The 27,117-nt window shown below is 40.7% G+C and overlaps 1 protein-coding gene and 2 pseudogenes across 1 annotated transcript; all 3 read left to right on the plus strand.

Moving 5' to 3' along the window:
• The first annotated feature begins 9,243 nt into the window (after nt 1–9,243).
• On the plus strand, nt 9,244–10,224 carry LOC129688734 (olfactory receptor 51M1-like). Its single transcript, XM_055623697.1, has one exon. The coding sequence runs from the start codon at nt 9,253–9,255 to the stop codon at nt 10,222–10,224; it is 972 nt and encodes a 323-aa protein (XP_055479672.1). The 5' UTR covers nt 9,244–9,252.
• An 11,396-nt stretch (nt 10,225–21,620) lies between these two features.
• LOC129688735 (olfactory receptor 51I2-like) lies at nt 21,621–22,541 on the plus strand (annotated as a pseudogene).
• A 183-nt stretch (nt 22,542–22,724) lies between these two features.
• On the plus strand, nt 22,725–23,614 carry LOC129688736 (protein BEX3-like; annotated as a pseudogene).
• The last annotated feature ends 3,503 nt before the right edge of the window (nt 23,615–27,117 follow it).

The following is a 27,117-nucleotide window of genomic DNA, read 5'->3' on the forward strand; positions in this document are numbered from 1 at the left end:
CATATATGTAGGTGGACAGGGAGGTGCAGAATGGACTAATTACAGCAGCAGTGTTCCAGCCTGGAGGACCCATATTAATCCTCCATCACACGCTGGATGTGATGTTTCTCACCAGACCTGGGCCTTGGGTGAGGGGAGAGTTGACTTTGCAGGCATGTCTCATGGATGAGGTCCCAACCAGAAGCAAACATTTAGGGGATGGACGATAAGTAGAGGTTTCTTTTAGGTCTGCTTGTGTCAGGTCAGAATGAGAGCTGAGGCTTAGTCAGTGTGGCTAAGGTGAAGGCTTCTCAGAGAGATTTGTATGTAAGAAATCACTTCTTTTAAATTCTAAATAAGGTAGAGAAGAATTTTGTCTCCATCAATGTCAGAATTTTTGTTCAGGGTTTATTAGGTATGGGGTGTGGGTATATATAACAGAGATACAGGTCATTCCTGAAGGACGAATGGGTCTGGAGTTCTCGGCTGTGTGGCAGGTATAGATGGTGGGCTACAAGAAAGAGGATTCCTGGAGGTGAGGAGGACCGACGCCGGCCTGCCCCTCCCCCTGGTGGCTTTACTTGAAAACTACAGCATGTGCATTAACCAGCTTCTGTTTGGGAGGAACCTGGGGTTCCAAGGGCTGGCTCACCCAGCAGGGGCCTCAACTCTGCAAGGGGCCTTCTTTAGTATAACTGATATCGTATCTGCGGGAAACAGTAATTGAGCTCTGTATCTCACTGATACATTCTCTCTCTCTCTCTCTCTCTCTCTCTCTCTCTCTCTCTCCTCTCCCAGTATTGTGTGTGCTAAAATCCACCAGCATGTATACAGAGAGAAAACTCTTGTTCCAATATTCAGAATCTTTTTATAATGGATTTAGGTATTTTAGTAACAGAACTCTTGTTCCATGTTAAAGCTCTGACAGAGGTATGCCATGACCCCATGGGACTCTACCCTCATCTGCTTCACTTCACATCTCCCAGACCCCAACATTATGCAGAGAAATAGGAATAGAGCTAAGGCTGGTCATTTTCTGGCCCTTACCACTCTTGTTCTGTCCTCAATTTCCATAAATGATATCTGCCTCCCTATTGTGTGCTAATTGTGGGTTCACAAATTCTGATAGAAAACCTATCGTTTTTACCAAATGTGAGCTTCGTATCTATATAACACAGAACTCAGCTCAGGGTGCTTACAGTGGGCACTAAATGTATGCATTTGGATTAAAAATGTACAAAAATGATTAATTTAACTTAACATTCAGTATAGGTTACATGGAGAATGATAGAATAAACCTAAATATCAATTGGAAGAGCAAAGAGGTGGAAGTGCAGGGGGCTTTTTGTTTGTGTGTTGTTTGTTTCAGTATGGCTGTCGAATGCTACTGTTTGACTCTAGAACTTCAGTTACATAATTGAAGTAAGAAAAGCATAAAGTTGTTGGACAGGTTTCATAAAGAAACAATGAAAAGTCAGTATTAAAGGCTCCATACGCTTCTGATCCACTCTCCCTGTTGAAGGATATGATACGTGTCTCATGCCAGTCTCTTAAAAGACCACCCCAGTGTATTTTGAAAGGAAAGAAAAGCAAGCACATTGACTGATGATGTCATGAAGAAGTATAATGGACTTTTTTTTTTTTCAGGAAAAGATTGAGATATTACATCAGAGGAGTAAAGAAAGAAAGAGCAATTAGGAAATCTGATTTGCTGGTGGTGGTGTGGGAAATATCCCGTGTATTCAAAGTTGAGTGAAGACCTTTAAGAGAGCCTCGGACATAGGCCTGAACAAGAACTTGAGGTCAGTTATGAAGACATGATTAAAGTAGAGCTATCTCTGGACTCATAAACAGAGTGGCTGGCAGGGAAAAACGAATTATTTAACAACACAGAAAGCAGGAATAACAGTGAGAAAATGATGAGTGCAGGAAGACAAGACATTTGACGTAGTCATGACTGTGGGCTTCAGACGAGAAACCCCAAAGGCAACACGGCATGGCATAGATAACCCCTTCATATGTCACTCCCAGACTTTGCAGCAAGCTATAGGTCCTCTGCTGTGGACAAAAGGAGGGGGATGAAGTCACAGCTAGTGAGGATGGCTCTTCATAACGCAGAAGAAAACAGCAACGAGGTAGGATGACTCTCATTGCTGGACCCAACCCTCCAAAGCAAGAAGCTCCAGCCTCAGGTGCCTCTGTACAAAGACGGATGAGTCGGGGTAATGACAGACATCTGTGCACATGGGCTCCAGCCCCAGGGACTGCTTGTTTGTCCTCAAATTCTCCCAGCTGACGTGAAGTGCTTGACATGCACAGAAGAGAATAGGAGGATAAATACTTCCTTGACAGAGACCATCTGATGCCTATCCCTGACCCTGCGGGCATTCTTGATTATAGTACAAACTGCCCTGACTTCATGCTTTTTACATTAACAGCAGCTGGTGAGTGTCCACCCTCATCTTCTAGTGAAGTGGTGTAATCGGCATTCATGAAAGAGAGGGTGGAGGACACACAGGAAGTGGGGGGTGAATAAACGTTCCAGAAGGACCTTGGGCATGGACAGAGTTGTTCTCGGCTCCATTTGGGCTTCTCCCCTACATGTCTGAGTGTAAATGTTTTACCCATATTTTCCTCAGTGAAGCTCAGACGTTTTGCTCTTGAAAAATTAAGTCAGAGTCTGAGCTGTTCACAGCTCAGATCTTCTCTATTTCTGATGTTCTCAGAGAAAGCCCGAGTCAAGGTCTGCTATCATTGGAGCAGAGAAGAGACCATCTGCAATGTCATGGTTAAGGAACAGCTCTGCCTCATTCTCAGGGCTTGTCCTGGGTCCTGCCTAGGAATTAGCCTCTCACTGGCACTGAATGGTCAGCTTTCTGGTCTGTACGTATGTACCTCTCCCTGCCCAGCTGTCAGCTACACTCTGTAGCCTCTTTCTCTCCTAAACAGAAGTCATTCACTTATCTAACGTGGATGTTAAGTGCATCTTGTGCCGCAGGCCAGTGAACACAGGTGAGAATCCAGCTCTTTATCAACACGTGTTGATGCTCTCAACCTTTAGGGACCATCTTACTATCCAGGCACAATCTCCTTCTCCATGGTCCTCCTCTGCCCTACTCAAAAGAGGCACGCTCCACCATGTGGGGATGTGCTCGAGCTCAGTAGGAGGAATCTGGGTGAAATAGTTGTGCTCAAATCACACAAAACACTGTTTCCACCAATAGTTCGCTCTAGAAATAGCAAATGCTGAGTTTGAAAAAGATAGATACAGTCAAGGTAGCTAACTGCTCCTCATGTATTAGAAATTCCCCTTTTGAGAACTTTCTGTTTCCAGATTTCACCTTTATTTGTTCTGCTGTGAATGGTGCGGCTCCATGGTCATTAGTGAGACTGTGTATTGATGGACAGACTCTTCTGCTTCTCTATGGAAATGGAGATATGGGTGTTGCCCTCCCTTCAAAAAAAAATGTCTCATTGCCAACATAAATTCCTCTTAACTTCCCTTCTAAAAAGAGTAATCCAAGACCAGTCACTGTCTCTGTGGACTTCTTACTTCTACCAGGTCCTTCTCCTTGTCTGCTGTATCATGTTACACTGAAGTCAGTGGTAAGAGCTGAGCCCAGGACTCCAGACACAGCTTGGCAGAACAAGAGGTGAGCAGAAGGTCCACTCATTTCTTCATTTGGTTCTTAATGCAAATACTGCATGATAGAGAACACCATGCAGTCAGCACTGCCCTGGAAATAAGGCTTCTTAGGGATCCTAGTCTACGAGGCTGAAAAAAGAGGAGTTAAAGAACCATTAGTTTCAAATACATGTGTATGAAGTATATATGCACATATATACATATAAGTGCTATATGTATATATAAATAATTCATGTAACATAAAGTTTATATAGACATACTTTGCTGTGGCCTTCTGGCCAAAGATCAGTTGTGAAGTATACATAATTATAAATATGTGTAAGTATATGATCATAATTTATTTTTTATTTATATGTATTTCTTTAGCATTTTGTAACATATTTTAAATAAAAATCTACAATATATATAAAACCTACTGATTATTGATAAATAATATGTATTTACAAATCATTAGTAAGTTTATAAAACACGTATTAGTTGTACATGTTTGTAGTTATGCTAATGTGTGTGTACTCTCTTCTACATAGAAATGTATTTCCTATCTAACTATAAAAAGTGTATACTTCAGGAGATATATATGTGCATTACATTTCAGTAGTGTTATGTAAAAGAAATGATGTGAGTACTGAGAACTCTCCTAACTCTGCACAACGAATTCAGGAAAATTTTGGAAGAAGGAATATTTGTGCTATGTCTTAAGCAATCAGCAAGTATTTACTGGTTGAGAAAACGAGAGGTATTATTTGCTAAAAAACGTGAAATATAAAACATCAAAAACTATGCATGGAGCATAAAAAATAATAATGTGAGTATGTTGAGCAGAGTAAAGAAATGATGGGTTTGGAAAGGTGACAAAGCATAAAAGGCCTGGCCAGAGGTAGAGTGCTACAGATAGAGACAGAGACAGAGAGAGAGATACACATGCACATACAAAAGATACAGATACAGATGATACAGATTATACAGATACAGATGATACAGATACAAACACAAATGATACAGATGATAGAAATACAGATACAGGTGATACAAATACAGATGATACAGATGATACAGATACAGATGATACACATACAAATACAAATGATACAGATGATACAGATATAAATACAGATGATACAGATGATAGAAATACAGATACAGATGATACAGATACAGATGATACAGATACAAATGCAGATAATACAGATGATACAGATGATAGAATACAGATACAGATGATACAGATATAGATGATACAGATACATATATAGATGATACAGATATAGATGATACAGATACAGATATAGATGATACAGATAGGTACAAATACAAATGATACTCTTATATGACATTAGGATCATATACTTTGCAGTGATACATAGCTTATGTGCCACCTGAGATAATGACATCACTCATAGTTATGAGAAACACAAATGTGTAATGTTTTATACTCCTTCTGAATTGTGCCTGACCTTAAGAAACTGAGCCTATTACCACAGCTCTTTACTGTACTGAAAAGGAATCTAGTGAAGGATGGCTACAGTGGCCCAGAGCTACATTTTTCAAGTGATGCTGTGACAGTAGATGGTGGACTCTGGAGCTGGAGGGATAGACCTGGGCAAACTACGGATCAAAGGGGTCAGCTAGGAAGGATTAAGGAAAACTCAGAACTAAGATGATGACTACAAAGATAAATACAACAGAATCAATGAAGCGATACTTAAAAGGCAAGAAAGACTGAAGTCAGTTTAAAAAATAGATAAGAAAGTCATAAAATTGTAGTGGATATTTGGAAACTGTAAGTGATATCTAAAAATCACTAGTAGAGGAGAATTAAGTGTGGAGTGACGGAATTGAACTCAGTGGTAAATGTGGTAAGAATAATTGGTGCACATTTACAAGCAACTCAGAAAGAGACAGTGATTCATGCTGGCTACGCAACAGAGCTATCTGGACTAGAGACAAATATTTGTAGGAATCTTCATAAATAATAAATGAGAAGTTAAGATGTCAAAGGTCAGGAGATTGAGTAACTTTAGCATTTTGAGTAAGTGAAGGAAGAGTACAATGAGAACTATAAGAATCAGAATATATTGACATATTTTGTGGCAAATATATATGTATATGTATATACATATTTAAGATATGTATATACATATTCACACCTAGCACAATGCAATGGTCACGTGTTAGGGAACAGGTAATTAACAAACTATGAAAATAATAAGAAAACGAATACTTTAACAGTTCAAATCCTTTATGACAGGCTAACTAATATCCAACGATATAAAACGCCTATGTTATAGTTTTAGAAAGGGATTATATCATCATTGGATAATTAAGTAGCAATAAGATTCTCTATTTTCATGTCATCTGAATACTGTAGAAACACTGTCATCTAAATCTTACCTGTAAATTCATTGATTAAGGAAGACAGAATATGTTAAAAGTAAAATTATACATAAACAGTTTGTTTGTGAATGAGTATCAACTAACCGAATTTCAGGTGTAAACAAGAAAGCAGTTACCAGTAAATTAAAGGAAAAAAATGATCAAATAATCGTGTCCAAAAGAAGAGGAGGAGAACCATCCAGTATGTTCTCTAGCTGTTAAAGCATTTGGAAAAGGAAATCCCAATGTCCGGGGTAGTAGACACTACTCATTACTAGTTAGAACTTTGCTTTACAGAAATATCAACATTTTCCAAGGAGGAACTTAAAAGACAAAGCATGATCAGGGGTCTATGTAACTAATGTGACTAAATCAGATATTTTAAAGGTGTGCTACACATAAGCCCCTACATTTGTATTGGAAGAGTATTTCTCTGACTGGATAGGCATAAAAAAATAATTTGTGAAGTATTTACCAGAGTAGAGAACTATTAAAGAAACTGAGAGGATAAATGGGCAGAATATTCTCACTCCCTGGCTGAAGTGATACGGGCTCATCTTGATCTTGTTCGTCTTTTGTTTGCTTGTTTTTAAACATATAATTTTTCTTTGGGCTCTGAGACAGGGTTTCTCTGTATAGCCATGGAACTTGCTCTGTAGACCAAGTTGGCTTTGAACTCAGAGATCTGCGGGCCTCTGCCTCCTTCTTAGGCTAAGAGCGCCACCACAGGCTTTGTTTGGTTTTGTTGTTTTGTTCTCACTCTTTCAGGACCCTCCCTTGACCTCTTCTGCACCACCTCATCCATTGACTGCTGTTTCTCCTTATTTCCTTCACCGCCCCAGGCACATCACTGCAGACTTTAACACAAACTGATTTTTCTCATTCTCATGATCATCTACACACAGTTCTCAGTGATTTAACTGTTAAATGCCCTCAAGTTCTTATCAAGAGTTGTAAAATGTACCTAAAATCATTGATCAACTCTAACGCATATTCTAGAAAGTCTTTTCCCTTTTCATTACCCCTTCCTCCTCTCACGTTTTAGCTGGATTTTTAACCTGCGATTTTTCCACAGTACATCATAATATTAATAATTTATTTGCCTGTGTCCTGAATTCATATCATGCTGATTTAGCCAAAGTTCACTCTAGTTAAATTATCTTTTAGTCTTTTTTTCTTTTCATGTGAGTAGCTAAATGTAGCTATGGGAAATATACATGAACATGCACTGATCATTCTTTGATATATGAACCTGAAAAGGCCCATGTGTGTCATGGAACCTGCCCTATTGCTCTGAAAACTTGTTCACTCTCCCCCCCTTTCTCCTTGATGCCTTAGAGTCAGGTTTTATTTTTAATCTCTCTGCTGGAACTGCTCCTGTCTTGGCCATCAATGGCGCCTGTGTTGGTTTGGTTTTAGTCCTTTTCCAGCTCTTATTAGCTTGACCTTTTAAGGGTGCTGTAGGTTCCTGTTGGACACCTCCTGTGATGCAGGCTCAAACAGAATTCCCTGTTGGATTATTTCCTTTCTGTAGTTTTTTGTTTGGTTGGTATTGCTTCTTCTTCTTGGCTTCTACTTGGTTCCACATAAATATCATGAAAGTCAAAAGAAATTAAGAAAAACTCTAATGAGCTGTGAAGCCGTACATAATCTAGATCAAGCTGCTGTCTCAAATGCTTCTCTCACCAGGACGCATCTACTTCTATTGCCTATGCGTCTCCTGTTGTTTTTCCAACTAATCAAGCTGATGCCCACTTCAGGCCCTCTCACTTTCTCCCCCTCTGCCAGAACGCACTACAATTCAAGATACAGTTGCCCAAATTCCAGGGTATTTTTGGAGGTTCAATGTCTCATAATGCTTTGTTTGGGCATTTTCTTTGTTTCTTTGTTTCTTTCTTTTTTTCTCTCTTTCTTCCTTCCTTTCTATCTGTATATATATATATATATATATATATATATATATATGCATATATATGAATAAATGTGTATATATATATGTATAAATTGGTTTTCAGCGTTACGGTTTTTACTGAATTTCTTGTGTGCAAATGTATGTGTCTCTGCATCTATATGTCTCTTTTTTTCTTTCTTCCTTCCTCCCTCCCTCCCTTCCTTCTTTTCTTCCTTCCTTCATTTCTTTCTGCTTATAGGTCTTTTGCATATATATTGTGATTTTCAGTGCTATGGTTTTTGTCGGGTTTCTGAAAGTGCAAATGTGTGTGTTTCTGGATCTTTATGTATTTCTTGTGCTTTTTCCTTGGTTCTTTTGCTCCTGGTAATTTGTTTGTTTCATCCTACTCTAGTTTGTTTGTTTTCATTTTATATTGCTTTATTATTATTTTTAGATACCTGTGTGTACTGTAATGCTAGGGAAAGAGAGAAAGGGTGTGACTTTGGGTAGGTAAGGAGTCAGAAAGAATTTGGGAGGAGGTTGTGGAGGGGAAAACATAATCAGAATATATTGCCAGCATTACAAACACACACACACAAAACCCAACAATTTGACTTATATCCCTAAGAAGAGCAACATAAAATAATAGCATAAAGTTTTATCTTGCTTTTGAGCTGAGAAACATCAAGTTACAGATGTTTTATGTGCTACTATATATAAATCTGGAAATCAAGAGAGAAATTCTAGAGTCACAAATATAATTCTTATCAGAATAAAGATGGAAAATGAAATTATGAGAGTATATTTTACTACCTGAGGACAAAAATTAGAACATTCTGAAAAATGCCTAAGAATACCCATATTTAAGGAATGGACATGATGAAAAGCCAGTAGAAAAGATTAGAAAGAACTATAAGTACACTGCAGTAGCATCGCATGCCTTTAACCTCAGCACTCTGGAGACAAAGGCAGGCAGGTCTGTGAGTTCAAGGCCAGCCTGGTCTACAGAGCAAGTTTCAGGACAGCCAGGGCTACAGAGAGATACCCTGTCTCGCTATGTCTTTCTTGAAAAATAAACAGACAAACAAAAAATGAAAGAAAGAAACAAACAAAGGAACAAATATATAAAAGGAAGGCTGATGCCAGGTTATTTTATTTTTAAAAAAATCCAATAATGTGATGTGAATGGCTAACGTGTACAACTGAGGAAAGAGGTTGAGGATTTAAGCGAAGAGATAATTGCAGAGTTCCTGACAGAGATCTGCTGGCGAAGCTGAGGAACTAATTAATAATCAGAAATATCCATCTCTTTCAGCTCCATCCTGGAGGACTGCCAGCCCAGCTCCTCCTTACTTCTCGATTCATGGTCCTGTCCAACATTACACAATTCAGCCCCATATTCTACCTCAGTGGTCTTCCTGGTTTGGAAGCCTTTGAACGCTGGATTTTCATCCCCTTTTTCTTGATGTACCTGGTGGCTATCTCAGGCAACTGTCTCATTCTGATGATCGTTAAGACCAGCCCTCGTCTGCACACACCCATGTACTATCTGCTCTCCCTGCTGGCGCTCGCTGACCTGGGTCTGTCAGTGTCCACGTTGCCCACCACTGTGGGCATTTTTTGGTTCAGTTACCGTAGCATTTATTTTGGAGCCTGCCAAATCCAGATGTTCTGCATTCACTCTTTTTCCTTCATGGAGTCTGCAGTGCTCCTCGTCATGTCTTTTGATCGTTTTGTGGCCATCTGCCACCCGCTGAGGTACTCGGTCATCATCACTGGTGAGAGAGTGATGAGGGCAGGCCTGTGTGTCATCCTCAGGGGGCCTGTAGCCCTTGTCCCAATTGTTCTCCTCCTGAAGGCTTTTCCCTACTGTGGGCCTCTTGTCCTCTCCCACTCATTTTGTCTACACCAGGAAGTGATACACCTGGCATGTGCAGACACCACCTTCAACAACCTATATGGACTGTCACTGGTGGTGTTCACGGTGATGCTGGACCTGGTGCTCATTGCACTGTCCTACGGATTCATTTTGTACACGGTGGCGGGCCTGGCTTCCCAAGAGGAGCAGATCCGGGCCTTCCAAACGTGTACCTCACATCTCTGTGCTGTGCTGGTGTTCTTCGTGCCCATGATGGGGCTGTCCCTGGTACACCGGTTTGGGAAACATGCGCCACCTGCTGTGCACCTTCTCACGGCCAATATCTACCTCTTTGTACCACCCATGCTGAACCCAGTCATATACAGCATTAAGACCAAGGAAATCCGCAGAGCAATCATCAAGTTCCTTGGCTTTAGAGCGGTCAGTTCTGAGTCCTGGGGAGAGATGCACCCCTGAATGCCCTTACTCAAATAAGGCAAAGCATTTTCTCATTCAGAGCCTGTTAAAACACCCAACATCATGAGAGCTTCAATCTCCAAGTCATAAATTAAATATTAGTATGTTTCTTTCCTCTCAAATTGTGGCTCAAGAACACAGACCTTTTTCTTAAATTATGATACCTCCTACTCCTTCCCATCTTCTCTGCTTGGCCAAAGTCCTCTTCGTCTCTCTGTTCTGGTTAAGCCTTACTGTTGGACACCTAAGTCACATCAATTCATCAAAATACAACACACGTCCCCTAAAGTGGTCTAGGAAGAATTCCCCAATTCTTCCTCAACTTGTTCTCCTATTATATTTCATGTAATGGAAGCCCTTGAACCTCTTCCTGAGACTCTGCTCATCTCTGATTTTGTCTTGCTTGGTTTGTTTTTTGTTTTCTTAATCTCTTGAATCCTGCAACTCAGTGCAGTGTTGGTTGAAGCCACTATGTATCTCTGGGTCCTGTAGTTGTGAGATGGTGCACAATGATGTGCAGGGGAACATTTCCAGTCAAGGAAACTGCCACAAACATTTCAGGTCACAATTTCATTGCTCAGGGTATGTGACCTCAAAATCAGCAGGGCATCTGGTCCTACCACAACCTATCACAAACCATGTCCAGTATCTAATGTGACTTCCTAAAGGACAGGCCTGTTTTCTAAACACAGAGGAGGCAATGCTGTTTGCTTTCTCAGCACCCCGTGTTTACCATGTTAACATTTGTCATAGAATGGCCTAATGTTTGTACGTTTGTGTATTGTGTGTATGCGTACATTAGGATAGAAGACTAATTTAAATTTCTTGCAGGTATATGCATGCCTCTACCATTAATAAATCTATGTGCTGTAAATTCAGTGACTTATACATAATATGCCTTCAATAATAAGTGTCAATGATAGCAAAAGAGGCACAGTAACAAAACAGAAAAAAGAAAACAAGCTTGTTAATCTAGAAACAAAACATAGCACAAGGCTTCTCAAGAGCCACATTCTAGATCTTGATCTCTTAGTTTCGGGGTTCAATCTCGTGTGTGTGTGTGTGTGTGTGTGTGTGTGTGTGTGTGTGTGTGTGTATGGCCTGTTTTTGTTTATACATATGCACATGTGTGTACAGCTATGCAGATGTATATTTGCGTAATAATTCCAATTGTTTAGGCTCCATGAAGCCTGGGTTTCTGCAGCTTAGAGACAGATGCTTCTTACACTAATAAGTTTTATTCTGAACTTTAGTTGAAGACCACTGTTCACAGACCCAGCTCTGGCACCTAAACTGGTCTTTAGTAAACACTCTGAACACTTAGCAGTAACTACAAATGTTAGGTTTGTTTTTATGATAGTAAAGCCGTAAGCACATAACATATCCAAGCCAAACATGATACAAAAGATATGAGATGACGCATTTAATAAAATGTTGATTATTCCCATAAAGTTTAATGCTTAGGAATCTATTTAGCAAAAATTAATGTAGAAGCAAAGCATGAGGGTACATGTTGGGAATTCCAGCAGCTAGACTCATAGAAAAACTAGAAGGTACAGCTTTTCAGAGCATTTACATTAGAAAAAGCAGTGTTTTATATAATCTTGTTTATATATCCTATATTTCACATAATCAAAATTTTCCGAAGATTATGACTCAGTTGCGTTGCCTAAAATTACCTATTTTAGTAGGTGATTTGCAGAGTCTGGACGATCCTGTGTAACTGTGTTGGCAATGATGGCGATGACAGTGTGTATTGGCACTTGTTAAGCATCAACAGTGTGGTGAAAGCTCAGTGCTTTCTATTTTCGATGTCACCTGGGAATTAGGTAGACTTTATTTCTGGAGAGAAAAAAGTATATGTTAATTTCTTTATTCCATCTATTTATTTGTTTTTTGGATTTCTGAGACAGGATCTCATACACCCTAACTAATCTCAAACTTGCTGTGGAGCCCAGGATTACCTTGAACTCCTGAATCTCGTGTTTTCATTTCTCCAGTGCGGACTTGAATTCCAGTCATGTCCAGTTGTCTCAGAAAAATTTCTATGATTCCAGAATTGAGATCCAGGCTAACTTGCCTGCTTTTCTTAGACCATTCAAAATGAAATCTTTCATGTCAGGATTTGCTATGTCTTAGTGAAAGAAGACAGCTATTAGTTAACATTAGCCACTCAACCTTGATGCACCTTTGCCATGTGGTATTATTGATGTTTCAGTTTTGTATCCAAAAGTAAAAGAAAAAACAAATTGAAAAAAAAAAGAATTGGCAGGTTGTAATAGCCTGACTTTTGAGCAATATTAGATTCCCTAGAAAATTTAATGGATGATACAAATGTTTCCCGTATACTACCTTTTATTTGAAGAAAGACCTGTATCCCAGTCTGACCTGGAATCTATGATCTTCCTCTTTGGCTTACTGAGAGCTGGGGTTACAGGTATACACCACTATTTAGATACATACTAGGCTATTTAAACACACACTATGATCCTGGAATCGTTATAAAGCCTCAGTGTGCTATGTATCATTTAAACTAGACAGCACCCTTAAGAGGAAGGTGAAGTCAATCTATAGACAAATCAGCTGCAGCACAGAGGCAAAATAACTTTCCCAATGATACCGGAATACGGCATTGTTCTAAATGATGGCGTAATTTATGTCACACTACTTAAAAACACAAGGAAACAAAATTTATCTTAAGCACGTTTATTTTTGCCGAGGGCTGTCTGCTGTAAGGAGCTTGGACCATCCCTCGTCTTGTTTAATACCATTTGGATTCCTAAAGCTTTTGAAGCCAACACTGCTCTGACAAAGTCTAGGAACCAGTTCTGGATCAGTAGAAATGACACCAAATACATTTATATTTCTTTTTCTGCTCCAAACCTTGTCCTAAATTCTGCACATACAGGGTGTCAGTTACATCTCATCCCTCCTCTTTTAAAAGGAAACATCATTGAGTTGTTTTACTGATGAAAGTATGAAAGCAGGTACTGCATCAGACACTGAGACCGAGGACGGCGTGGCTGGCCATGAAAGCATCCTCCCGGGCGCCGTGCCTTTGAAGCTCTGGGAGCTAGGTCGAACAGAAGGCTTGGTTACTCTTGTTTCTTCTATGTTGGCTGGTTGAAATGTCTGCTTAAGAAACAGTGCTCTAATTGTTTCTAATAAAGTTATGTAAGAGTTCATCATGACTGCAGTAGAATTTCTGAGGAGGCAAAGCTTTGGGGAGATAAAGAGGCATAAGAAGAATATGATCAAACATATATTGTAGAAAAATTTTAATCAGAAAAGGCAAAAAGAAAGAAGAAAACTAGTGTGTATGTGCATTCTGAAATTGCACATTAAGATAAATTAGATACTATTTTCTAGTTGGCAGCAAGAAAGTCTTCATTCTCAAGGATTAAGAAAGTCTTCATTAAAATTCCTATTGCATTACCCCATACTCCCATTTATTTTTAAAGTCAACTTTGTTTATGTGATATTGTACTTTTTTTTAACGTGTTAATACTTAATGTAACAAATGTTATCCTAAAGGGGTCATGGGAACATTGTAAGTCCACTAAACATATTTACCTGCTACTCAGTTTTTTTTATGAATCAAATCTGATTTAAACTTCAAGGAGGCTTTAGTATATACTATTATAAACCAACAACCATCATTATAATGTACATAATTCTAGTATGGTATTTATAAAACTCTGTGTCTCCAGGATTTCAGTACAAATGAGTTGCACTGTGTAGTACTTAAAGGATTATAAAGTTTTGTATGGTTTGATTAAAAAAAAAAAAAAGAAAGTCTTCATTCTCACTTAGGTAGTCTGTTACTCTTAAGTAATTAGAAATCTCAGTAAATGGTGACTGTGTGGCTTTGAAGACCCAGGGTAGGAGACCTAACACCCATAACTCTCTGAGGAAGACACACACACACACACACACACACACACACACACACACACACACAAAAGAATCTTGAGCTTTAGCCCTGAAGGTTAGGTTCAATTAACTCTATGTATAAACGTGTGTGCTTGAGCGTGTGTGTGCACAGTATGTGTGCAGGAGCCTGCAGAGGTCAGAAGATGAATCTAACTTCCTGGAACCAGCCTTACAGACAGTTGTGAGCAGTCAACTGACTGACCGTTTCTCCAGCCCCAGAGTCACCTGGTCGTTAATTAAAGCCCTGCACGCCTGGGCCTCCCACCGTGCTCTGCTTCTGTGTGCCGCGTCACCTCTCTGTTAGACATAGCTCAGGGTTCCACACCTTGCCCCCGGCACATCCGTACAACACTGTCTCCTAACCATCCCTTCTTTGATGGTCCTTGTTATCTACAGATTCTCTGACAACCCATCATCTCCTCTGATGTCCAGGCCTCTGATACATTCACTGGTTATTTTTTAACATTGCTTCTGTTTGGGGCAGAAAATTGTCTACCAGATTTTATCTCTGACAAATAACTGTGTGGCTTCCAATAAGACACCATGGTCTCTCAGAGATCTTCATAATGACACTGGATTGGACTGTTGCCAGAAGCATGTATGTCTAGCATATACCTACTTTTCTGGCCATCAGAAAGTCTATAAAGAGGATAGTTTTACACGTAGTGAGGTAGTAACTCATGCCTGCTGAGCCACAGCTTATAACTGCCCAAGGTGTCCTTATGATCATTAAGAACAGAAATTTTCTGGTTAAGTCTCTCCAAGAAATGGCTGTGTAGGCGAGACCCGCATAATAGCAATACCAAAAGGCTTGTTCACACGGAAAGAAGAACTTTATGAGGGCCCATCCTTACACAAAGAGCCGCAGACGACAAATACTGCCGGGAGGAGAGAATTAACTCTTCCCAAGAGGAGCCTCCTTCTTGGTTGTCTAACACATCTGACTGGTCAGCTTTGAGACCATTTACACATGAACAGTGCAAATTGACCTAGCGTGTTGTATTGATATTTATTCTTGCACACACATACATGGATACATATGTATGTTACAACAATAATAGTAGAAAAAGAGGGTCTATCAAAGAGGGGAAAAGGGGAAGGGTTTGAGGGAGGGGAACAGGGAGTGAAGAAAGGATGAGGAAGGAAGTAATGTAATTCTATTTCAATTTAGAAATAATAAAATAAAGTAACATTAAATAAATTCCATTTCTTTATCCTGAAAGGTAGTTATTTCCACGCAGTGAGCAATAATGCATAGCTCCCTTTCCCAAAATAAAGGTTGAATTGTTTCCTCATGGTGTTTCACATCCTCTTCTTTTTTAATTTTTAAATTTATTTATTTTTATTAATTACAGTTTATTCACTTTGTATCCCAGCTGGGCCCCCCTCCCTAATCCCCTTCCACTCCCACCCTGCCTCCCTCTTCTCCCATGCCCCTACCTAGTCCACTGGTAGGGGAGGTCCTCCTCCCCTTCCGTCTGGCCCTAGCCTATCAGGTCTCATCAGGACTGGCTTCTTTGTCTTCCTCTGTGGCCTTGTAAGGCTCTTTGCCCTCTCAGGGGGAGGTGATCAAGGAGCCAGCTACTGAGTTCTTGTCAGAGACAGTCCCTGTTCCCATTACTAGGGAACCCATCATTTAGACACTGAGCTGCTATGGGCTATATCTGTGCAGGGTTTCTAGGTTATCTCCATGAATGGTCCTTGGTTGGATTATCAGTCTCAGCAAAGGACTCCGTGCCCAGAATTTTTTGGTGTTGTTGCTCTCCTTGTGGAGCTCCTGTCCCCTCTAGGTCTTTCTATCTCCCCCTTCTTTCATAAGATTCCCTGCATTCTGCCCAAAGTGAGTGAGGTATCCCAGAAGCAGAAAGACATACCTGGTATATACTCACTTATAAGTGGATATTAGGCATATACATAGGATAAACATACTAAATCTGTACACCCAAAGAAGCTAATCAAGAAGGAGGATCTTGGGTAAGATGATCAATCCTCATTCAGAAAGTCAAACAGGACAGACATTGGAAGAGGGAGAAAACAGGTAACAGGACAGGAGCCTACCACAGAGGGCCTCTGAAAGACTCTACCCTGCAGGATATCAAAGCAGATGCTGAGACTCCCATTATCTTCTAGCCCGCAGGCAGGCTGTCCTGAGCTCTCCCAGACCTGTCTCTCATTAAAACTCACTTTTCCTGTGCAGCCTACCAGATATCCTCTTTGATGATCTGGCTTATTTTCTGTTTGAGTGATGAATGTCCGTAGCAACCAGTATGAATTAAGATAATTGTAGCAGATATGAAAACAAGTCCTAGAAGGTTGCCTGAAGTTTACATTTAAAAGAGTAAAATGTAACAGTGAGGTAAAATTTTATTTTACTCACTTACTTTACACTTACTAAAATCATAATAAATTATGTTTGGCACAATTCCTTTTTGGTAGATTTTGTTAAGCGTCTCAGTTGCATGTATTTTGACTGATGAGCCACTCTGTACCTTGGAGGAAGCACAAAACCAGAACAACCAAAAGCTAAACAAAATCACCACAAACCCAAAGGTGCACTACGGATTACATAGATGGAACGGTGTTTTAAGCCAGTTGCCGTGTTAGATATTCTGGTTCAAGCTCTCTGTGTTAAGGGAAAGATCTGATACTTGTGTGGCCTGTGCCCCATGACGTGTATATGAAGTAAACATGGAACACATTGTCCCCTGAACCCCAGAAACTAACAGCACAACTCAGAGGACAGGCTATAAACATCTAGCAACTGTGAGAGGCAGCCCTCTGCTGCCCTCTTTTGATAGCATCTGTAACTACTTCAAAAAGTATGCGCTGACCCCTCCCTATCCTCTCAGGGTGAATTGTTTAGTGTTCTATCATTGCTATCCTCTCCCTGCTGTGGGAGGAAAGCCGGCTGAACCTAGTTGGCTTTGGCATTCAGGGAATCTTCAGATGCTGTAGTTTACCAGTGATCCTCTTCTCCAACTCCTTCCTGCTTGGATTTTTCTCAATGGTGTCTTTGTTTTGTTTCCTGCCCTTTCTGTAGATTTGCCTATTATCTGAATTAGATCTAAACCCTTGGGTCCTCTGTATCTGTTTAACTTATAATCCAAAAGTGAATCAAAAGTAGCAGCTGTTTATTTCTCTAGTCAAGTATCTGTTCTGTAAATGTCTAAATGTTCTCTAAATTCACATGATAATCCACTACCCACTCACTAACGGCCCCACACTACCTGTTATTTGAGAAAGTGTGCAGTAGAATTTCCAAGACTCAGCAGTTTTCTTCAAAGCTACAAGGATTATGTCATCTCAATTTTATGTAGTCATGGAATTTCTCAGGTATTTTTAAGCATGTTAGTATTTATCGGTGCATTAAGAAGGTTGCACTTGGTGTTTGACTGAGCCAGAAGACTTGATGATACAGTTCCTAACAAGGATCCCACACCTTCAGGAGCATGCACAGTAGGGGAAGTAGCAAGGACTAACTTGAAAACCAAAGTTAAAGCAACAGAGAGAATGAATCAGAAAATCAAGCCTGTAGGTGTTTGTATGACCTTGGCATGTCCTTAAGTCCTAATGTAGGTACAGAGACTCAAGGGCTTCATGTAAACTACAAGTCAAAATATTTCTGTATATCATATTTATCTGGTTTCAACATAAGGCAACTTATGCCTGTGCCCACAGAACATATAAGTTACTCTGTCTAGTGGGTTTAAGATATCGTATGGAGTGAAGATGGAATAAGCATTAGAGTATTTGAGAAGACCTGTAAATATTTATAGTTAAATATAATAAATTATGTTTATATGTTTAAATAAATAGTTATATATTATATAAATGCATATATAAAATGTAATATGTACATATAAAAACATAAATGCACTTAATAGATATATTTATATATGTGGTAAAAATGTGATGTGCATGCTCACAAATTTATGTACATTCTCAACTAAGTTATACATGAACAGTACCATTATTTATACACATAATTTGTGCACATGTATACATATCTTAATTTGTGTTTACATAAGCTCACACACTTGCATGTTAATGTAAAACCTTGTCCAATATTTTCTCATCCTTTGAAGCCTAGACAATTCCTCTGAGACTCTGCTTCTGGCCTAATTATTCTTGGAGGCACAGAGGTAGGAAACTCTCCAAAGGCTTCTGGCCTGTTTCACTAAGGAGATTGACCAACAATAAGGGGCGGAAAGAGAAACCCGGTTCTTAGATCATGATAAATAGAAGGCCCTAGGGCTTCCATCTAGTGTGCTAGACGCCAGGGTGAGGCCATCCACACTGGAGGGTGAGTAGTCTTACACAGGAGGGGCTGGGATTACCATGAAAGTCCTAACTGCGGCGCCAGGAAGATGGGGACTCTGCAGGTGAGCCTGAAGCTGTGATTTTTGTTCTGAGTTGCCCTCATACCTAGGGTACATTATATTTATCATATCCCCACATCATGAAAGATACTTTTTTTTAACACATGCTGGTGTACAGCAAATAGTCTTAAAATGACAGAGGCATAGTTGGGGTGTCTCTCTAATCCAGATCTCCCTCAGTTCTTAAATCAGATAAACAAGAAATCAGAAGTTACAAGTTGCATGAGAAATTTGGAATAGCAGGTTATTCTTATCCCAGAGGTACTCAGCTCAGCAACTAAAATGAATCTACTACAGTGTATAAAAGGGAAATAAAGATGTAGGGAAGGAGAAAGGGAGAAAGCAAAACAACAGTAAAATGTAAGAAAGGCAAGCTGTCATGATGTAGAAAGGACTCACAGGAGTCCCTAGAGTTTAAAATACATTATGAAGTGTATAGAAAACAGGTGGCTCACGCCTGTAACACTAGCACTGGGTAGTGTAGGGCAGAAAGTTCTGAAAGTTCATGGTCAGCCAGGGCTAAATAGTGACTCCCTGCCTCAAAGAAGATGTTTTATAGATCAGAGAATATGTGTGAGATCTTTTAAAAATCTTCATTGGAAATTTGAGACAAAATTACCCTTAATAACGCCAATGACTCGATTGTGTTCAGACATGACTACTTTTGTTCCAGCACACTACTTTGACACATAGAAGTGTTTGTTTATCTTTACACTGATGCGCCTCTGGAACAGCTCCGTGTAGACGACCATCTGGCGTTTAGGTGGGCTCTCTAGCCTGTCTCCCTCCCTCCATCTGCATTACCCCTGAGTACATTCTCCTCCAATATCACTGTTTCCATCCACAGGGCAAGTGGCATCCAATACTTTGGTTGTTCTGCAGTTACTAATTTCTCATCCAACTAACTTTGTTGGTGCTGTTGAATCAACAGAGGAGTTCCTTAATAAAATGAGTATTAGCGCCTCTGCTACGAAGAACACTAGAAAATCACGTCTTACACTCATACCAGACTTTTGAAAAATCTCAATAATGTTACATCTCAGTTAAAAAATACAGAGTTAATATCTTTATTATGGACAGTTGAGGGCAACTATGAAATTGCTTAACTTGGAGAAATCTGGATGTTATACAGACTAAGTGAAACATCAACAAAAAACATCCTTAAGGAGTAACACGTGAAAATTAAATGCCTCATTTGTTTTGATGGCAGTAATGGTATTCTTGCTTCTCTAACACTAAGTAGGACTCGTTGAAAAGGCATTGCCTTGTAGCTGCTTTGCTTACATTAGCTCAGGTAAGGCTCAAGAATACCCACTGGCTAGAAATAATTCTTACGTGTGGTTTACAGGTGTGAGCCAGAAGGAATGAAGCTGAGCTAAGCTGACATTGCTAATCTTATCAAGTAAGCTGCCACCCTAGTCTTTAGCATGTTGTTCTGAAGTTAGCATGTAGAGAGCATGCAGTCTCAAAGCCGTAAATAAGGTGTACAAGAACTGATTCAAGGACAGTAAACGGGCAAAGGAAGCTGCTGAAAACGCATATCTGTGAGCGTTGTTAACAGGAAGAGAATAGATGAATGCTGTGATGAAGTGAGGCTGAAGAACTTGAGTTGGGAAAAAAACACATACTTTGCACTAGTAATTTTAAAGAGACAAGATCTTGAGTATCAATGCTTCTATAGAGGAGCTTTTGATGCATCTCTGACCTTTACTCTTGACGGGAAATTTAGGCATTTGCCTAGAGAACTCTTATCTTCCACTGTGGCCAATATCACCTTCTCGTGGCTGGTAATTACTTGAATTCAAAGTTTCATAAATATTCCTGGATCTATCTCCCCCATAGTTTGTCTTAATAACATAATGCTCTTCATCCACAGATTTAAATGCTCAAAACTTTCACCCTCCAGAAAGTAGAAGCCAGGAGCTTATAGTCACGACTGTAGAATCAGCTCTACGCACAGTCAAAGCCTCAGCTTCTTCCCCAGGGCATTTCTCAGCATGTCAAGCTTCATTGTTTCCAGAAGGTCTTCAGGTACCCTTTCTTCATCTGAGCAGTGAGTAAAAGTTTCCTCACATCTCAGCATGAGACATCTCATCCCCGTGCTGAGTAGTGGACATTTTTTCATATCTTAGCAAGGAGGGGTGCTATTCCCTTTTCTTAAGCTGCATTTTTCTTTTGGATGAGATAATCAGATTCATTGCCTACCCAGGGAGGGCTTCAGGGGTGTCACAAACACAGATTAATTTTTTTGTCCTCATTTCTGCCAACTGCATTCAGAAATGTACTCCAAAAGATCGATATCTTTGCCCATCACCCCACTCACACAGGGAACCTGACAGTCCAGTGTGTAGACGGCCAGTGGGGGAGAAATTTTCTGAAAGAATGCAATACTTATCTGCACTAAAAAAAATAAAAATAAAAATAAAAAATTCCAATGAGCAAAATATTCCTTCCTTTTGACCTCTTTTTGAAGGGAAAGCCAAATAATTCTGTACTCCCAAAGTTGCTTTGACTCTTATTGGGTGGTAGGGATAAGATTTGGGGTCCTTACCTCTTTCCTATTTCTGTATATAATTAAAGTCATTTTTCTTTTAACCCCTATTCCCATACACTCCTGGAAATTAAATATAAAAATTCTTTAGTAGAAATTTACAGAATGCCTAGCCAATTGTTTCAGCATTTCTAACGGATGCAGTCTCTCTGTCTAGAGAAAGGGTAACAATGTATTTATAAAAGTGAAACACAGCAAGATCAAGAGGAGAAATTAATTTGACTTGTGATTAATTACTTGTCACACTTGCTTGCAAGCCATGACACACTTCATATTGCTCTGTTGATCGCACTGAGTTGATCATAACATAGAAGGAGAGAAATAAATTGGTAAACAATAAGAGAGAGAAAAAAAATCAGGTCTCTTTCATCTACAATAAGCTGTGTTTGTTGTTGTTGTTTGTTTGTTTGTTTGTTGTTGGGTTGTTTTGTTTTGTTTTGTTTTGGTTTTGGGTTTTTTTTTTTTTTTTTTTTTTGTCTGGTTGGATCCAAATCCCTGTCAAATCAAAGTCCTCAGATATCAGGCACAGGAAAATGTTGAACCGCAGCCAGTTCAACCCAAAATACTTTCTGCTGACTGGTCTGGAGGTATTGTACCCCCGGCTGGTCTTCCCATTCTGTGTCTCGTATATTTTAGCCATTGTAGGCAACACCCTCATTCTGACGGTGATCAGGAAAAGCAGATCTCTGCACCAGCCCATGTACCTGCTCCTGGCTATGCTCGCCTTCTCCGAGCTTGGCGTCTCTGCTTGCACTCTTCCCACTGTGCTCGGCATATTTCTGTTTGGCGCCAACACAATCTGCTTTGAAGCCTGCCTCTGCAGATGTTCTACTTGCACTCATTCTCCGTCATGGAGTCAGGAGTTCTTCTGGCCATGTCTGTGGATCGCTTTGTCGCCATCTACAGCCCACTCCGCTACATCCTCACCCTGCCCCGAATTGCTGCTACCTGTATTGCTGTGGGACTGAGGAGACCGTTGCTCATTTCCCCCTGCCTTTTCTCCTAAAACGGCTCCCGTCCTGCGGCCACATTGTGCTTTCCCACTCCTACTGTCTGCACTCAGATCTAATCCAGCTGCCATGTGCGGACACTCGTCCCAACAGCATTCTGGGACTCTTGGTTGTGATTTCCACGACTGGACTGGACTCACTGCTCACCGCTGTCTCTTACGTGCTGATCCTGTATAGCGTACTGAACATTGCCTCCGGGGAGGGGCGGAGGAAAGCCCTCAACACCTGAGCGTCACACATGTGTGCAGTTCTTGGGCACTATGTACCTATGGCCAGCGTGGCTCTGTGCACCGCTTCCTGAAGCATGCTGCCCTTGCTGTCCGCCTGCTCCTGGCCACCGTCTATCTTCTGGTACCGCCCGTGCTCAACCCCATCATCTACAGTGCTGAGAACACGCAGATTCGCCAAGGGTTACTACAACTCTTTCTTCAGAGAAAATGTTAAAAGTCCCTCGTCCACCAATTAGAGGCTTCCAAGACAGTCATATCACCAAAAGCAGTAGAAAAAGGGAGAGAGAGATTAGCTTGAAAAGCTAGAAAACTCGGAAGTATCTCCTGTTGATGAATGCATAGGGAACAGGCATTTCCATGTACCACGTGTGTCAATCTAAGTTGATACTTTGTTCATATGTTCGTAATCCAACAGTTCAGGTGCTCAGCCCTGGCCGAAGTGTATAGTCCGTTTCCTTATTATGACAGACACTTAAATACAAAATTCTCTTTAGCAATATACAAGATAGTGTGTTTTGTTTTGCTCAAACAAGAAAAGAACAGGGCTCATCACTTAAGAGCACACACTGCTCTACCGAAAGAGAAAGACGAAAGTCTGGTGGCCAGCATCCACACACTTTAACTCCAGCTGTAGGGAGTTTGACGCCCTCTTCTCAATTTTCTAAGACTCTGAAGCACTCAGATATATATTCACACACACACACACACAAACAAACAAATACGGTCTTCCTAAAATGAAAAAATCTGGTGTTCTTTTCCTTTTAAGAAAATTCTGTTTTGGCTGTGTGAGTAGAACAGGTCTACTAGTCTCACCGTGAGGGCTGAGAGGGCTAGTGGCAAGTGACAGGCCCAGGACAATGAAGAAATGGACAGGAAGACTGCCCTTTAGGAGGAGGCATTGGCCACTAGCCTGCAGCAAACAACCACAACTAAACCAAACCGCAGAGGACAGGCTGGCTGACTTGCCCCTGACTTTCTATGGGCCACGCCCAATAGGCAGATTAACGATGGGCTGGGTGGAGATTGATATGATATGGAAATGTTCATGGAAGAGATGAGAGAAGTCAGGAGAAAACCTAGGGAGCTACAGTTGACAGTTTGTCTCCGTATTCTTATGGGGGGCTCTCTAATCACCAAGGTGATCATCATGAATTCTGCCTTTTGCCTCAACTTCGCCTATTTTCCATGAGATTCATACTGTGGTTCCCAGCATGTCCTTTTCCTCGTATTCCTGACACACCTTTACTGATCTATTTGTGGCGGGCACTCGGTTATTTCCCTGTGTAAGGTGGGGCTGTGCTACCTGCTTCTATTTGGAGAGTGCCTTCCCACTCAGGGTAGGTTTCTGTCAACAGTACAGTGTTGTCCATCTGCATGGAAAAAAACGTAAAGTCAATAACACAACTGAAAAGCAAAAAATAATAATAATTTCTGGTTTGTTTGGGGTTTTTTTGTTTGCTTGTTTGTTTCCTAAAGAGAGAGAGAGAGAGAGAGAGAGAGACAAGGGGAGCTGGGGGAGTATGTGGAAGTAGGAAGGATCTGGGAAAAGGTGTGGGAGGGGAACCCGGAACAAAATACATTGTATGAAAAAAAAAAGTCTTCAGCAACAACAAAAAGACTCTCACACATCAGAAACGGATAGATAAGCGGGTTTAACTATGCCATAAAACATTCTACATTAGCCAAAATGATGCTTCAAGCTGATAGGTTAAGCACGAGTTAGGCAAGAAATTGCAAATTTTATATTATATAGGGTGATGAATCAGTCAATGTGTGCACTTGTTTTGAAAACACATTCAATTCACTGTGATAATGGCTCTTTGGGGAAATTCCATGATGGTAAAGAAAAGAACTAACAGAAACACCATTTTACATATGTTTGGGTTTTTTTTTTCTAAAATGTTATTCAGTTGTTTCTTTTGTTCGTATAACTTTATTTCCTCATGGTCTGTGTAACATCTCCATAAATATAAAGATATGAGACCTATTCAAACCTTGGGACAATTAAAAAAACAAACCCATGTAGCTGAGAATGTACATGGCTTACGACAGAATGAAGCATTTTGGGCATCTACGGGTTTCTATATCCTAGAAAATAACAGTTACTCATCCTGCTTATGGAAATGGGGGTAGTTTGGAGGCCACCCCACAGGACTAAACTTATTCCTAATGCTATAAACTTGGTCAAAACTCCATGATTTGAGAGGTCACAGGCTCTGGGAAGAAAACCTACTGTGGCTGTTCTGCTGTTTATGGCCTTGTTGTCAGTGTGCCTTCCAAATAGCTCTCTTTATACCACAGATTTAGTGCTGTTCTCAACCTTCATCAGAAAAGCTGATTTTGCAAAGCTTGATGGGCAATGGTTTATAAAGAGACTCAACTGATCAGAGTGCTGGGGATGAGCGAGTGTGAATTCTCAGCAGCAGATAGGACAACGATGTGAAACCCACAGGCTTAGGGAGCATCACAGAAGGGGAGCAAAAGGACTAAGAAGTCGCAGACGGAAAAGAGTACCGTGAAATGCCCTCTTCTGGACTGACGTGGCTTTCACACTCATAAACTCACAGCAGCTCTGGTAGCCTGCACAAGGTCAAGCCAATTAAAACCGCAGCAGGATGACAAAGAGCTCCGGAGCCCCATTGCTGGCTGAAGAGCTACTGGTCATCTGTGGCTTCCGGGGGTGGGAGAGCCAGTTTTGTTTATGAAGGTGGGATCCTTGGTGGGTCGCCTGGGCCCCAGTGAATGTCTCCACCACATACAAATACGGGCCTCATGGATTAACTCTATGGATTATTATTGTTTTTTTTTAAAAGAACATGAAATTGAGAGGGAAATGTGTTAGAGGAAGACCTAGGGATAGAGAAAGGACTGAGAAGTAGATATGATCAAGATATATAAATTAATGAAATATTTAAAAATTTAATTAAATTGCTATTTTAAAAGGGCATCAAGAATTTACTATAGATATACATTGAGATGATGAGGTGAAGAGCAAAAGACATAGGGATTCACACTAGACATCCCTGAGAATTTGAAGTGTGAAGCTTCAGAAGGACTTGCACTGAGCTGACAACATTGTGACACAATAGACCAGATGTCAATAAACTTTGTTTTAAACATCTTTAGCCAAATTTGCAACTGTCCTATTCACCATAGCCACTTCCAGTGGACACCAGGGCTTTCTCACTTCTAACAGTACATTTCCTCCTTGTTCTCTCATTTAACTAGTCATCTGTGAACTATTTGTGTTTTTTGGTTGTTGTTTGCTTTGGTTTTTGGATTTTTATTTTTTATATTAATTTCATTTTATTCACTTTGCGTCCCAGCTGTAGCCCCCTCCCTCATTCTCTCCCAATTCCACCCTCCCTCCCTCATCTCCTCCCATGGCCCTCTCCAAGTCTACTGATAGGGGAGGTCCTCCTCCCCTTCCATCTGACCCTAGCCTATCAGGTCTCACCAGGACTGGCAGCATTATCTTCCTCTGTGGCCTGGTAAGGCTGCTCTGCCCTCAGGGGGAGGTAATCAAAGAGCCAGCCCCTGAGTTCATGTCAGAGACAGTCCCTGTTCTTCTTACTAAAGAATCCACTTGGAGATTGAGCTGCCATGGGCTACATCTGTGCAAGGGTTCTAGGTTATATCCATGAATGGTCCTTGGTTAGAGTATCAGTCTCAGGAAAGACTCCTGTTCCCAGAATATTTTGATCTGTTGCTTTCCTTGTGGAGCTCCTGTCCCCTCCAGGTCTTTCTATATCACCTTTCTTTCTTAAGATTCCCTGCACTCTGCCCAAAGTTTAGCTATGAGCTTCAGCATCTGCTCTGATACCATGCTGGGTAGAGTCTTTCAGTGGCCCTCTGTGGTAGGCTCCTGTCCTGTTCCCGGTTTTTTCCATCTTCCGATGTCCTTCCTGTTTGCTTTCTGAGTGAGGACTGAGCATCTTACCCAGGGTCCTCCTCCTTGCTTAGCAAGTACACAACAAGGACATTTACTCAACTATGTTCATAGCAGCTTTATTTGTGATCGCCAGAAACTGGAAACAACCCAGATGCCCCTCAACTGAGGAATGGATACAGAAATTGTGGTACATTTACACAATTGAATACTAATCAGCAGTTAAAAACAAATAAAATCATGAATTTTTTCAGGCAAATGGTGGAATCTAGAAAAGATCATCCTGAGTGAGGTATCCCAGAAGCAGAAAGACACACATGGTATATACTCACTCATAAATGAGTCTGAAAGTAAACCATAATATCATTAATAGTGTCAGAGGTGGGCTCTCTCTCATGGTATAGACCTCAGGCTGGGCCAGTCCTTGACTCCATCTTTACCCCTGCACATCTTGTTGGCAGGAGAAATTGTGGCTCTAAAGTTTTGTGGCTGAGTTGGTGTCCTGATCCCTCCACTGGAAGGTTTTTCTGGTCACAGGAGATGGCCATTTCAGGCTCCATATCCCCTATTGCTAGGAGTCTTAGCTAGGATCACCCTCATAGATTCCTGGCCATAGGGGCTCACAGAGACTGAACCTCCAAACAGAGAGCATACTTGGGATGGACCTAGGCCTTGGCACATATGTAACAGCTGTGCAGCCTGATCTTCATATAGGACTCCTAACAGCAGGAGCAGGAGCTGTATCTGACTCTGTTGCCCCCTTTTGGATTCATTTTCTCTAAATGAGCTGCCTTGCCTTTCTTCAGTAAGAGAAGATGTGCTTAGTCCTACGACAACTTGATATGGCAAGGTGGATTGATATCCATGGAAGGCTGCCATTTTCCCAAGCCTTTTCTGAAGA

Source organism: Psammomys obesus, unplaced genomic scaffold (assembly GCF_907164565.1).
Source record: "Psammomys obesus unplaced genomic scaffold, mPsaObe1.curated_primary_1811, whole genome shotgun sequence".
Classification (NCBI taxonomy): domain Eukaryota; kingdom Metazoa; phylum Chordata; class Mammalia; order Rodentia; family Muridae; genus Psammomys; species Psammomys obesus.

Excerpts from the sequence above, each read along its gene's own strand:
- LOC129688734 (XM_055623697.1), top strand. The coding sequence starts at position 9,253 with ATGGTCCTGTCCAACATTACACAATTCAGCCCCATATTCTACCTCAGT.